Raw genomic sequence first — 13005 nt, 5'->3', positions numbered from 1 at the left:
GCGCACCTTTTCCTGCCTGTGTTATATATATATATATATATGTCCACTGGTGCCACTGCCACTGCCAGTGCTACTGCCTACCTAGTAGTACCTAGGCTATTATGTTTAATTAATAAATAATACCTGTCCTTCAGTGCTGTAATAAATTCCAGGCTGCTGGTGCCCTGCCAACCAGTACCTACTGCAATGTAATTATTATAATATCATTCTGCTGGTGCCTAGTATTGCCGTATCTACCTGTCTGGTGCCTAGTACTGCCGTATCTACTTGTCTGGTGCCTAGTACTGCCATATCTACCTGTCTTGTGCCTAGTACTGCCCATCTACCTGTCTGGTGCCTTGTACTGCCGCATCTGCCTGTCTGGTGCCTAGTACTGCCGCATCTGCCTGTCTGGTGCCTAGTACTGACGTATCTACCTGTCTGGTGCCTAGTACTGACGTATCTACCTGTCTGGTGCCTAGTACTGGCGTATCTACCTGTCTGGTGCCTAGTACTGACGTATCTACCTGTCTGGTGCCTAGTACTGATGTATCTACCTGTCTGGTGCCCACTGCCTAGTACTGCCGTATCTGCCTGTCTGGTGCCTTGTACTGCCGCATCTACCTGTCTGGTGCCTAGTACTGCCGTATCTACTTGTCTGGTGCCCACTGCCTAGTACTGCCGTATCTACCTGTCTGGTGCCTTGTACTGCCATATCTACCTGTCTGGTGCCTAGTACTGCCGTATCTACTTGTCTGGTGCCCACTGCCTAGTACTGCCGTATCTACCTGTCTGTTGCCTTGTACTGACATATCTACCTGTCTGGTGCCTAGTACTGCCGTATCTACTTGTCTGGTGCCCACTGCCTAGTACTGCCGTATCTACCTGTCTGTTGCCTTGTACTGACATATCTACCTGTCTGGTGCCTAGTACTGCCGTATCTACTTGTCTGGTGCCCACTGCTTAGTACTGCCGTATCTACCTGTCTGGTGCCTTGTACTGCCATATCTACCTGTCTGGTGCCTAGTACTGCCATATCTACCATCTGGTGCCTAGTACTGCCATATCTACCGTCTGGTGCCCACTGCCTAGTACTGCCGTATCTACCTGTCTGGTGCCTAGTACTGACGTATCTACCGTCTGGTGCCTAGTAGGTCATGGCCAGGCTGTTGCAGAAGCAGCTGGAGAAAGTGGAGGAGCTAAAGCGTAGCGATTTCGCAAAGCATGTCACTTTTGTGGATAAAGCCCTCCATAGGCTTTGCCAGGATACCAGGGTGGTCAGTCTATTAAAGTCAGAGGAATAAATTCTGGCCACCGTGCGGGATCCTCAGTTAAAAGCGTATGTTGTGTCTCTGTTTCCGGCGGACACAAGTCTACAAAGGTGCAAAGTCTTGCTGGTCAGGAGATTGTCATCTGAAGGGGACCGTGACATGGCCCCAGCTCCTCCTTCATTTTCTCCCATTCCTGTGGCTGCGAGGAAACAGCTGCGATTTCCCACACAACCCGCTGGTGGGGATGCAGGGCAGGCAGGAGGGGGTTTGGACATCTGGTCTGGACTAAAGGACCTGGCAATGATTGCTGACATGTCTACTGTCGGTGCATTGGATGCTGTCACCATTGAAAAATGGTGGAGGATTATTTTGGTGACAGCATCCAAGTAGACAGTCAGACAGTCCTTACCTGTACTGGCAGGAAAAAAAGGCAGTTTGGAAGCCCCTGTACAAACTGGCTCTATTTTAACTGAGTTCTCCCCCCTCCAGCGTGAAAGAGTTTTTAGTGCAGCGGGGAACCTGGTCAGTGAGCGGCGAAGGAGGTTGCTTCCGCAAAATGTGGAGAAGATGTTTATAAAAATGAATCATCAATTATTTAATGAAGACCAGGAATTGCCTCCAGAGATTATGGGACCTGTGATTGTGGAGTCCAGCGGGGACGAATTGATAATCTGTGAGCATGAGGAAGTACACAAAGGAATCCGAGGCGGAGGACGATGACGAGTGATGATGACATCTTGTCGCTGTAGAGCCAGTTTATATAGGGAGATATTATGAAATTTTTTTTGTGTCTGGGCCCAAACAAACCAATCATTGTAGCCACAGTTTTGTAGGCCCTGTCGCTGAAATGTTTGGTTTGTTAAAGTGTGCATGTCCTATGTGCAAAGTGTGCATGTGCACTCCCAGAATGGCAGTCTGCCCCTGCAGCTCTCACCCTGCATTAATCTGGGAGTCTGCCACTGCAGCTCTCACCCTGAATTAATCTGGGAGTCTGCCACTGCAGCTCTCACCCTGCATTAATCTGGGAGTCTGCCTCTGCAGCTCTCACCCTGCATTAATTTGGGAGTCTGCCACTGCAGCTCTTACCCTGCAGCTATCATCCTGCATTAATCTGGGATTCTGCCACTGTAGCTTTCACCCTGCATTAATCTGGAAGTCTGCCACTGCAGCTCTCACCCTGCATTATTCTGGGAGTCTGCCACTGCAGCTCTCACCCTGCATTAATTTGGGAGTCTGTCACTGCAGCTCTCACCCTGCATTATTCTGGGAGTCTGCCACTGCAGCTCTCACCCTGCATCACACATCCAGATGCCGTCAGAAGACGGCCTAAGTGACAGAAGCGTTTCTGCCACTGCCTGCAGAATGCTGCCGAATCGCCCACTGCTACTCGGCTGGTGGTAAACAACACGATCAAGCCAGATAGTGGTCTTAGTAGATATTAAACTGATAAAAAGAGATACACAGCACAATCGCAGACCAACTCAGTGCGGCACCAATCGCCTACTGATCCTCGGGTGGTGGTAAACACAATCAATCCATCACCATTAATCCCAGAGCAAAAAAATAAAAATAAAATCTGCGATTTTAGCAGTTTTTATGCCTTTAAAAAATAAAAAAAATCAGAACCCAAAACATTTAGGGGGTGTTTTGTCAAAACCCATTAGAACCCAAAACCTGAAGGTAATCAGAACCCAAAACCCAAAATGCGAAAAGTGGCCGATGCACATCCCTATTGAATACCCCCCTTAATCTAATGCATTGCATAGTTATCATACAAATCAACTAGTTCATTGCATTTTAACCTGTTGTTCACTTGACATAGTAGTACAATACCATTTTAAAGTAGTTTTCTACATCTTAGTCATAAGTGTTAGTGTATGTAATGTTATAAATTTGCGATTCTCCATTTTATAGGGATACTTATACATAATAGTGTTAGTAGTAAATATAGGTTTAGCCAGTGCTTTGGCAACTCTTTTTTGTAAATGTTATAAATTGTGTGAAGTACCTACAGTATATATATATATATATATATATATATATATATATATATATAATCACAGCTTGCCCGGTGCCATCCGATGTAATGTATTGAAGACATGTTGGGTAGTAAATATTGGTGTGGATCATAAGGACATATATATTTGTAATGGATTAATGAAAATGTATTACTTCAGTAATGATATCATGTTCTGAGTCAAAATGTGCTTGATCATTTGTAATTATCACTATTGCTTCCTAATTTACAGGATGCAGTATGAAGAACAGAAAATGGCATATGAAGACGTTTTTGCAGAAAAAGAAGAAATCAGTAGGAAAATGGATATATCAACAAAAGACTTAAGAAATGTTCAGAAAGATCTCAAGGTTTATTTTTGTTTTTATTAATATAGATCATTTAAAAGGCATGGTGTCATGAAAATTAATGACAATATTACAGTACAGTCCAATTTAATGCCAGCTTGCCTACCCCTAGAGGTCCTAGAAAATGCGGTAAAAAGTCACGCGTTGGAGCGCTCAAAGGGGATTTTTCACGTTGCACCCATTCATTTAGTCGGGTTCAGCTCATATGCTTGGCAATACCCGACCATAATAAACACCATATTAAAGCACGATATGTGTTGATAAAAACTTTCATTTAAATTTTGCCCTTTCTTCACTTTAGACGGGAGATTTGGCATGGGTAAACATTTGAATACGCCCCATGATCTGTGCAATAAACCAGGTCGAATTCAGATCATAGAATGCATGAAACGTAAATCAGCAATAATCAGACAGTCTTAGTGAGCAAACCAGAAATGCAATCCTGTTAGAAACGGTTCTATGGGCAGGTCACAACCAGCATGACATGTCAGTACATAATCAAATTCAGTTCAGGAGAATTTCAGAAATACCAACACAAATGTTAAAAAGTTAAAAATGTTAAAAAGAAAAATGTTAAAAAGTTAAACAGCAAGCATGGTTAAGTACTGTATGTGATGTGATTAATTTCCAGAAAATCTGCAGAAGACTGTAATGATACAGCAAGTGTTATTTTGCATAGAAAAATGCCATAAGCAGGTTTGGGGATCTGTGGCAGGCAAGATAATCCAAACATGGTGTTATTCAGAGCTAATCACTGTGCAAATTTACAAGATTGATTGATTATAAGACAACTGTGCATGCTTACGGATCATATCATGCATGCGTGAAGACAAACAGCTACAAAAGTCAGTGATTACCTTTTTCGGAATCCCCTCCCAACTTAACTGACAGGAAGCCAGCGTTTGTGGGTGGTAACCTGCCATTTTCTAGAAGACGCAGTCGTGCCCAACCTTTTTAAGGGAGGGTGTGTAATAATAATAATAATGATATTTATATAGCCCTTTTTTCCCAATAGGATTTGTCTTTACAGCTCAAAATACAAAACAAGCTTAACAGTAGATATCAGTAAAATGCTTGAGTAAATAGGTAGGTTTTGAGTCTATTTTTAAAGGATTCTACAGTTGGGGCTTCTCGCACTGTGCAAGGAAGAGAGTTCCATAGAGTTGGAGCAACAAAGTTGAAAGCTCGACCCCCAAATTAATTCAGGGAAATTCTGGGTACTGTTAGTAGTCCTTCTTCAACGGATCGTAGAAATCGAATAGGAGAGTAAGGAATCAGCAACTACTGCAGGTACCTTGGGCCTTGGTCATGTAGGGCCTTGAAAGTGAGTAATCCAATCTTGAAAACAATTCACCATTTTACAGGTAGCCAGTGAAGGAAGTAGAGAATGGGAGTTATGTGGCAGGAGCGGGCTAACCACCTAACTTCACTTAATAGTCTGGTGGTTGCATTTTGTACCAGCTGCAAGTGCTGCAATTCTTTTGATGGGAGACCTAGGTAGAAAGCATTGCAGTAGCTAGGCGTGATGATATAAATGCATGAATGACTTTAGGCAGGTCTTCTGAGGGAATTAAGTGCTTGATTCTGGCTATATTCCTTAGATGATAGAATGAAGATTTGATTGTGGCTGACACCTGATGTTTAAGTGTCAGGCCACTATCCAGAACCACACCAAGATTCCGCACATGATCAGAGTTGTTTAATGCTGTGCCCCCCCCCCCCCCCCCTGGAATCCGGGAAACTGAAAAAGCCTCCTTGAGGGTTGCCACTGGATCCGGGAGATTCCCGGAAAAACGGGAGAGGTGGCAACCCTAGGGTCACCATATCTTACAGCACACCAGGAACCTTTGCATTTTGGTGGAATTAATGCAATAAGATTACAGTAACTCCTTTTTTTACTCAGAGATTAATTGAAGTGTTTACTCACAGCACTTTAAATGTGTTATAAAAAAGATTCAGTGGGATTTATTTGCTAAGATGAAAGTTCTATTTACGATGGGATGTTGCTATAAGCAACCAATCAGATTCTATCTACTATTTTCTAGACAGTTCTAAATGAATAAGAAGTAGATTTTGATTGGTTGCACATAGCAACATCCCATCTTCAATAAATAAATCTTAGTAAATAAACCCCAGTGTGTCTTCATCCAGTGTGCCATCATTAATTCTTTCAATTTACTGTTTTTTTATTGCACTTTTTTTAGGCAGGTAAACAAAACAATGATCAAATAATGAAGAAAGCTGAAAAACTAGAAAAAACAAATGATCAGTTAAGGTAAGTTGAAAACATAAATCATATGTAGTTGTGCTACTTACATATACCCCAGCTATTTCCAATCTATAAAAACACACTGAAGCACCTAACATTCCTGTAAACTAAAGGCATTTACACACGGGATGATTTTAGCTAGTGTCACATTTTTACTAAGGGATTTTGACAAGATAGGCTGGAGATTTTGTCTATGTTCACTATGATAGTTTGTGATCTAGTCAACATTTACTTTCCTGCACAGTCTATTTTGCTAGGTGTTTCTGACTTTGTGGGGCCGTGCATAGGTATCGGCTTCATGTTTAAAAAGTTTTAATTTTGTCTGACCTTCTAGGTAAATTTTACTATCTACTCAATATTACCTGCAGAAATCGCACTGTGTGTTCCCCTTTACTCATTTCTGCAATCTCATACTGGTTTGTATAATGCTTTCTTTTCTGTTTCTACTTTTGTAATTTGAAAAAAAGATCAAACACTGGTTGCAGGCATTTCCCATTATGGTACTGTACATATGATGCAAGTTTCCGAAAATAATTTGCAAAGTGAATCTGCTGGATAGAAAACATTGCATTATGTTGAAAGTAACTCTAATAATTTTCTTTTTTTTTTTAAAGACAAAAAACAACATTTATTTCTCCTTCATCCACTAGGTGTCACTGCAGTTACACTGGGGAATAGAAGGCGACCACAGGGAGCATGGACACTTTAAAAATCAAATTAATGTGACCATCTCCTCCCCTTCTGCTTCCCCTTCCAGGCAGTCTTAGATCGTGCCCGAAAGGGAGCAAGCACATGTGGCTCATCTCTTCTCACTTAGGCCCTTATTCTGATCGGTGCGGCCGGAGCCGATTATGCGGCCAGGACCGTGCGTGCGAAACCCCGCCTTCCATACAGATCGCCAACTCCGTCCGTATGCGGTAAGAAGCTGTCCGAACGGACCGCACGTGTATTTTTCACGGAATACGCCTCCTCCATCTAAGGGAACCTCCCCCATCATTCGATGGTCGTAGACCATCGAATGCAGGACCGTGTGCTCCACCAGCACCCGCAACCTCAGACCACACAGACATTTTTCCGTGCAAAAGCAGGGATCTGGGCGGGCAGCTGACATCCGGCGATGTCATATGTCCGCCCCCTACACGTGCGTCACGGCCGCATTACCATACGTACGCCCAGCGTTTTCATGGGAACTCCCATGAAACGCGGGGCGTATGCATATGGTAATGAGCCCAAATAGCCCTTCACGCCCCTCTCCACCCCCTGTTCGGAGTGTTCACATATCATGCGGGATTTGGCCGTACGCCCCACTCGCACATGCGCAGAGACGCCTCTGCACATGCGCAGACACAAAACATCGGCGGGCCGAACGCACGCGGATATATCCGCACCGATCAGAATAAGGGCCTTAATCCAAGACATAGGATAATAAGCAATTTAAATGGGCCAGGGAGACCAAATTGAGCTGAAAATATCTGGTTTATATTCTGTTGTATTAGCGATTGTGTACTATTGTGTAGGTACAGGGGTATTCTTTGGTTCCATCAAATACTGTAACTTAATTTTTCCTCAAATAATAATTTAAGTAAGTTTAAGCAAGCAAAAATGAGTAAATTCCAGCATAAATCGCTATTACATGAATATAATGTTACAAACGTATGTAGCCTGTTTCATGTGTACCGTATTCTTCTGTCACCTCTTACTGTCTTATGTCTTCAGAAGCCTTTGATCTTACCACCGGGTTGTCTCTTCTGTGCCACATCTTCTCTATTTCTTCTGGAGTTCTTCTATGCTCCCCCTCCGCTGCCACACTTAAATTCATGCTGCTCATGCCAGCTAATAAATACTGGAGCGAGCGGGTCATTGAATGGTGTATAGAGCCGTAATTGGCTTGCCATTCTGATAGCCACAATTGGCTATTTAAGACCAATTTTTAAAAGCTGCAGCGGCTACTCCATTGGCACAGAGATGTTGTCCCTGCAACAGAAGATTTTTTTTTGGACTGTCCAGGGTAATCCCAGATGGCTAGTAACCCTATGTGCCCCTCTCTCACTTGACCATGTACACAAATGCCTAGGTTGCTTATATCCAGGGACAGCAATGCTCTCTTATTAACTGTTACTTGCAATGTTTGTATAAAGTGTAGGATTAACAGTGATGCAATAGTGTATTTCGTATTGTTTCATAACACTGTAATGTAAATTCATGACCGTGAATAAAGAAATGGTGAATGAATACTGATATTATATTACAGATACAATTTGTGTTTTCTTTTAGGAAGGAAAATCAGTCTTTAAAGGAGCAACTGAATCAGAAGGATAAGGAATGTAGAAACCAGAATAAAGATGATAAGGTATTTAATTACCACTGCTATCTGTTAAAAAAACCTGAAATAGACTGGACTAATGTAAAAATAAAATAGGAGAATACTTATTATATCATTTGCCTATAATTCTATGTAGCCTAGATTTTGAGCTCTAAAACATTTTCCATATGAGTGAGAAGGGGCATGGGTTTAAAAGATATGCTTTTATGCATTTATGATGCAAGAGCAGCTATTCATTTTGGTCATCATTAAAATAAAAAAGAGAAAAATAGAATGTGTAGTGTCCTGGACATTACCTTATTTCTGGTGCTAATGTATAAATCCGATAAAAATTTAAAATATAGATACATAAATATATGAATAAAAACATATATAGTATAGTTGCCTGCTGCAAGTGGTCAAAAGGGATTCAGCCAATCCTTCAATAACAGGAAACAAACAAAACAAAAACATGATCATTATGTTTTGGCAAGGTTAGTTATTTTATTTTAGTTTATTGCATATAAATATATTTGTTTAGAAAAACTTTGCTTCTGTCCTGACAGCCGTGACCCTGGCACGTTTTAGTTTTCAATGTCCCGCCTGCGATCAACAAAAAGGGGGGCGTGTCTGCGTAAACGGCCATGGATTGTCGAGATTCGGCTGTGATCGCGACAATTTACAGCCGTAAATTTACAGCTTTCAAAGTCGGCCCCGTTCTGTTGGTTTGCCTCTTCAATACTGTCGGGTAAGACAGCATTGAATAGGCGCTATTTCTCCCGTCGGAAATAGCATTGGGGATTAAATACCCCCAATGAGTCAATGCGTGATTTAATATACAAAAAATAATACATTTTCTCTACTGTATAGATTCAATTGAAATATAGTAATTTGGTACTTATATGTTAGTTGGGCGCCCACTATAGTTAGTACGCTCATACCCCCACTATCCATGTCGGCATGGAATTGATTTTATATAGTGTGGCGAGCGCAGCGAGCCACCGAACCCGAAGCGTGGTGAGCGGACACGGAAAAATAAGCAAATAGCTTAGTGGGCGTCCAACTAACATAAAAGTACCAGTAATTTAAGTACATATACATATCAAAAGACAATAATATGTAATGGTATAATAAAAAGTTGATCCAGGAGAAGTATCCAAGCCTAAATGTATGGAGACACCACAGTGTATTTTGGGATGCACTTGGTGTGTCCATACAGAAATTATAGACAGCTGATATATACTTTAAAGGCAATGTAATAAAGGGGGTATTGTTTACAGTTTTAGCTGTTAATTAGCAAAATTAATAGATATTATGTACGTTTATCCAGTCTGTAGACTCCTTTGTAGGAATGTATATGCCGGCATCCCAGCTAGGAACTGGTGCAGATCTGCTAAAATATAAAAGTTCCTCTATTGGAAATACTCACAGTACCTGGCTGTGGAGGAGTGGTATTCCCTGAATTCCCTTATACAAGGGGAAGTGTGCTTGAATAGCTGGGTGGTAGAAGGAATTGTATGCCACTATGTCATATAGAAGGTAGATATGGACAGCGGTGCCAATTGCTGTCAGTGTTTACTGCAGAGTCCCAGGTTGGCGTGTAGGCTGGCGTGGCCCCGCGGTGTCATGTGTCAGCTTTTGCCAAAGGTGTATCGCCAGGCAAAGATGTGAGCATACTGGTGCACCAGCCTGCTGCAAGCTTGTAGCGAAGTGGCTCACCAGATGGCGTGGAGGGTCGGGATTCAATCTCTTACAATTTGGCGGCGTCTCTGTGTTAGGGTACGCCGGTTTCCTCCCTCAATCCAAAAATTTACTTTTATGTTAATTGGCTCCCAACAAAATTAAACCTAGAATGTATGTATGTATGTAGGTATATGTGGTAGGGAATATAGATTGTAACCTCCACTGGGGCAGGAACTGATGTTAATGTTCAAGTATTCTCTGTAATGCTCTGCAGAATATGTGTGCGCTATTTAAATAACTGGTAATAAATAAATCTCTAATCTAAGACAGGTGATCTATCTTTAATTTGCCACCTTTTCAGGCCCTATCACATCGACTCACACTGCAGGCTGGATCTAAGATATTGCAAGGACTTCTCTCATTGCAGTACTTGGAGATAACATCATCTCCATGCGCCGCTCTGCCGGCTCTCAATTGAGTGACCAAGTTTACCCATTCACACTGTCCTGTAACCTGGGTGCTCCCTGGGATCAACCCTCCAAGCTACCTGGGTTGGATTCTCAGGTATATTGGACCTTTTCACACTGAGCTATAACCCAAGTTAACGGACTGTGGTCGAAAGGTTTATAAGTTAAAGGTGATTATTAATAAAATGCTATTTTGCTTGTGTGTAAGACATTATTACAACTATACCTTTGAGAACCTATGAAGTGTTTGTTCACCTGGATATGCTCTTCCTGGATATCCCCATGCTCTGTTTTAGAATGTTCATGAATTAAAAAGGGATATTTTCCCTTCCCTTGTTTTTCTGCTATGTGTTCTCCGTGCTACAGTACATTGTTTTTGCATTAGCCATTTTGGTTGAGTCGGTGTGAGATTACTGCTACTTTAATATTGAAAAAGCTTTCAGTTTTTTGTATTTTTTTTCCTCTCACTTATGCCTATCGGAGAGAAGCGGACTGATGTTCTATCGTGATTTGCAGTATTTTTTATTTTATTATTATATGGTCCTACATCTGATTATTGTACTAATGCAGTGATGGCTAACCTTGACACTCCAGCTGTGGTTGAACTACACATCCCAGCATGCCCTGCATCAGTTTTAGCATGGCCAAATAGTAAAACTGATGCAGGGCATGCTGGTATGTGTAGTTCAACAACAGCTGAAGTGTCAAGGTTAGCCATCATATATGTAAAAAATTATTAACTTTCAAAAAAACAGGTTGATTCAAAAAAGGAAAAATAAGTCCACTTTTCAGAGTTTCATAAGTGGCAGAATGTAGCAAATGTATGCATGTGGACATGTTTCTGGGCATTCACAGATTGAATTTACATTAAGCTAACTAATGTAGTTCTCTCTTTATCAGCTGCAATGTGATAATGAAAAACAATTCATATAAAATATGTAAAAGAAGTTTTTGTAATTCAATTTGAAAAATCACAATTTGAGTTATGGTTGTTATAACATAATTTATGTTTTCTTCTTGTCAGAAGAGAATTACGGAAAGTGAATTTTCCAAAAAAGAAAAAAAGATAAAAAGTTTGGAAAACCAGGTACTATATTGTCATAAATAATACATTATAGCACTTTGATGTTATATTGCTTTTAAGATGCAGTAGGGAGAGAAATAGGAAAAGACAGATGCAGGTATTCAATGGGTAGAATCGCTGCCGGCAGCGAATCCTGTGTAGGATTCGCTGCACTTTCGCAGCAATTCTCCCTTCGGGGAGATTCATCCGGCAGCAACCCCTCCGCCCTATTCAACACCTCAGGGGCTCTCTGCCCCTGGTGGCGAATCTTAACTTCCCCGGCGAATGCCGCTGGGGAGCTGTGGGACGGCTGCAGGCAAGGAGATGGAAGCCTCCCTGCCTTGTCTGGACACTGTGGGGGTGAAGGAGGGCTGTCGGGGACACAGGGAGAGCCCCCCAGAGCTGGCAGGGGGCTGTGTTAGGGAACCGCTACACTCACTGGTCCCGATCGTGCATATGTAATGATCGGGACCAGTGTGCAGTGAATAAATGAATATTAATGAGCGGCTCCCGGCTCCCGCCCCCTGCTGGCGAATGTGTAAAAAAAAAAAATTTGTTTAAAAAAATTAAATAATAATTAAAAATATATTCATGTGCTGCAAGCACATTAATAAAAATAGCATGCCACTTGACAGAAAAAAAAAATCAGATTTTTTGATACCAAAAACAAACAAAAAAACACTTTATTTGAAAATATCACATTCCAGTTCACCTAAAAGAAATATAAAATGTAAAATGGAGAATCATGGCGAAAAGCAATGGGGAAAGCAGTTCTCCATTTGAGCATTGAATACACTCTCGGCGAATTCCAGTGAAAACCCCATTGAAATACACCAGCGAATTGCAGAGAGCATGAAACGGAGAACTGGCCGGCATTCACTGTTCGCTTTCGGCGAACAGTGAACATTGAATAGGGTGAATCATATTTTCAGTGAAAAAAATTCACAGCAAGGAGTGAAAACAGCACAATTCGCAGAAAAAAAAACGGTGAATCGGGAGCATTAAATACAGGCCAGAGAGGGAGAGTATGTCAGGAAAAGAGAGAGAGAAATAGTGACAGTGTCAGGAAGAGAGAGACATTGTCAGCGATGGAGAGATACAGGGTGTCAAGGGAGGGGGGGCAGTGTTAGGGAGAGAGCGAGATACAGTTTAAAAAAGTGTGAGAGAGTGTCAGGAAGGGAAAGAGTGTCAGGGAGCAAGATAGCGGGGGAGAGACTGTGTCGGGGTCAGAGGACAGAGTCACATTTTGCTGCTCTGTGCCAGAAAGAGAATTGGTACCCACTCTCCCCCATAAGTAAAATAAGACAATGTGCACCAGAAGCATGCATCAAAAATATAGGGCTTCTTGAGGAAGGGGTGAGGACACAAAATAGTACCAATTCATGTTATGCAGCAGAGGATTATACTTTATTCAAATCATTCCGCACAGTAGTGCCATATACATGACTCCAGGTACAGAATATCCTTATACAGAATATGCAAAGCAGATCCCCTCCTTATACATTATACCAGAGCCCACATTACGCCAGTCAGAGCCCCCATTACAGATAATGGCAGGTAGCTCCACATTACGCCAGTCAGAGCCCCTGTTACACATTACACCAGAC

The 13005-nt window shown here is 41.9% G+C and overlaps 1 protein-coding gene across 8 annotated transcripts in view; it reads left to right on the top strand.

Moving 5' to 3' along the window:
- Window positions 1–13005, top strand: part of SYCP1 (synaptonemal complex protein 1) — a 276938-nt gene that overhangs the window by 165866 nt on the left and 98067 nt on the right. For 7 of the 8 annotated variants that reach the window (XM_083172734.1, XM_083172733.1, XM_083172735.1 and 4 more), the window contains exons 19-22: window positions 3500–3617; window positions 5819–5889; window positions 8158–8233; window positions 11360–11422. In XM_083172734.1, coding sequence (XP_083028860.1) covers window positions 3500–3617; window positions 5819–5889; window positions 8158–8233; window positions 11360–11422 — 328 coding nt within the window. The remainder of the gene's footprint in view (window positions 1–3499; window positions 3618–5818; window positions 5890–8157; window positions 8234–11359; window positions 11423–13005) is intronic. The other variant, XM_083172736.1, reaches the window with a different exon arrangement.

Source organism: Crinia signifera, chromosome 2, assembly GCF_055691185.1.
Source record: "Crinia signifera chromosome 2, ASM5569118v1, whole genome shotgun sequence".
NCBI classification, from domain to species: domain Eukaryota; kingdom Metazoa; phylum Chordata; class Amphibia; order Anura; family Myobatrachidae; genus Crinia; species Crinia signifera.
This window is presented reverse-complemented; position numbering and strand designations above follow the sequence as displayed.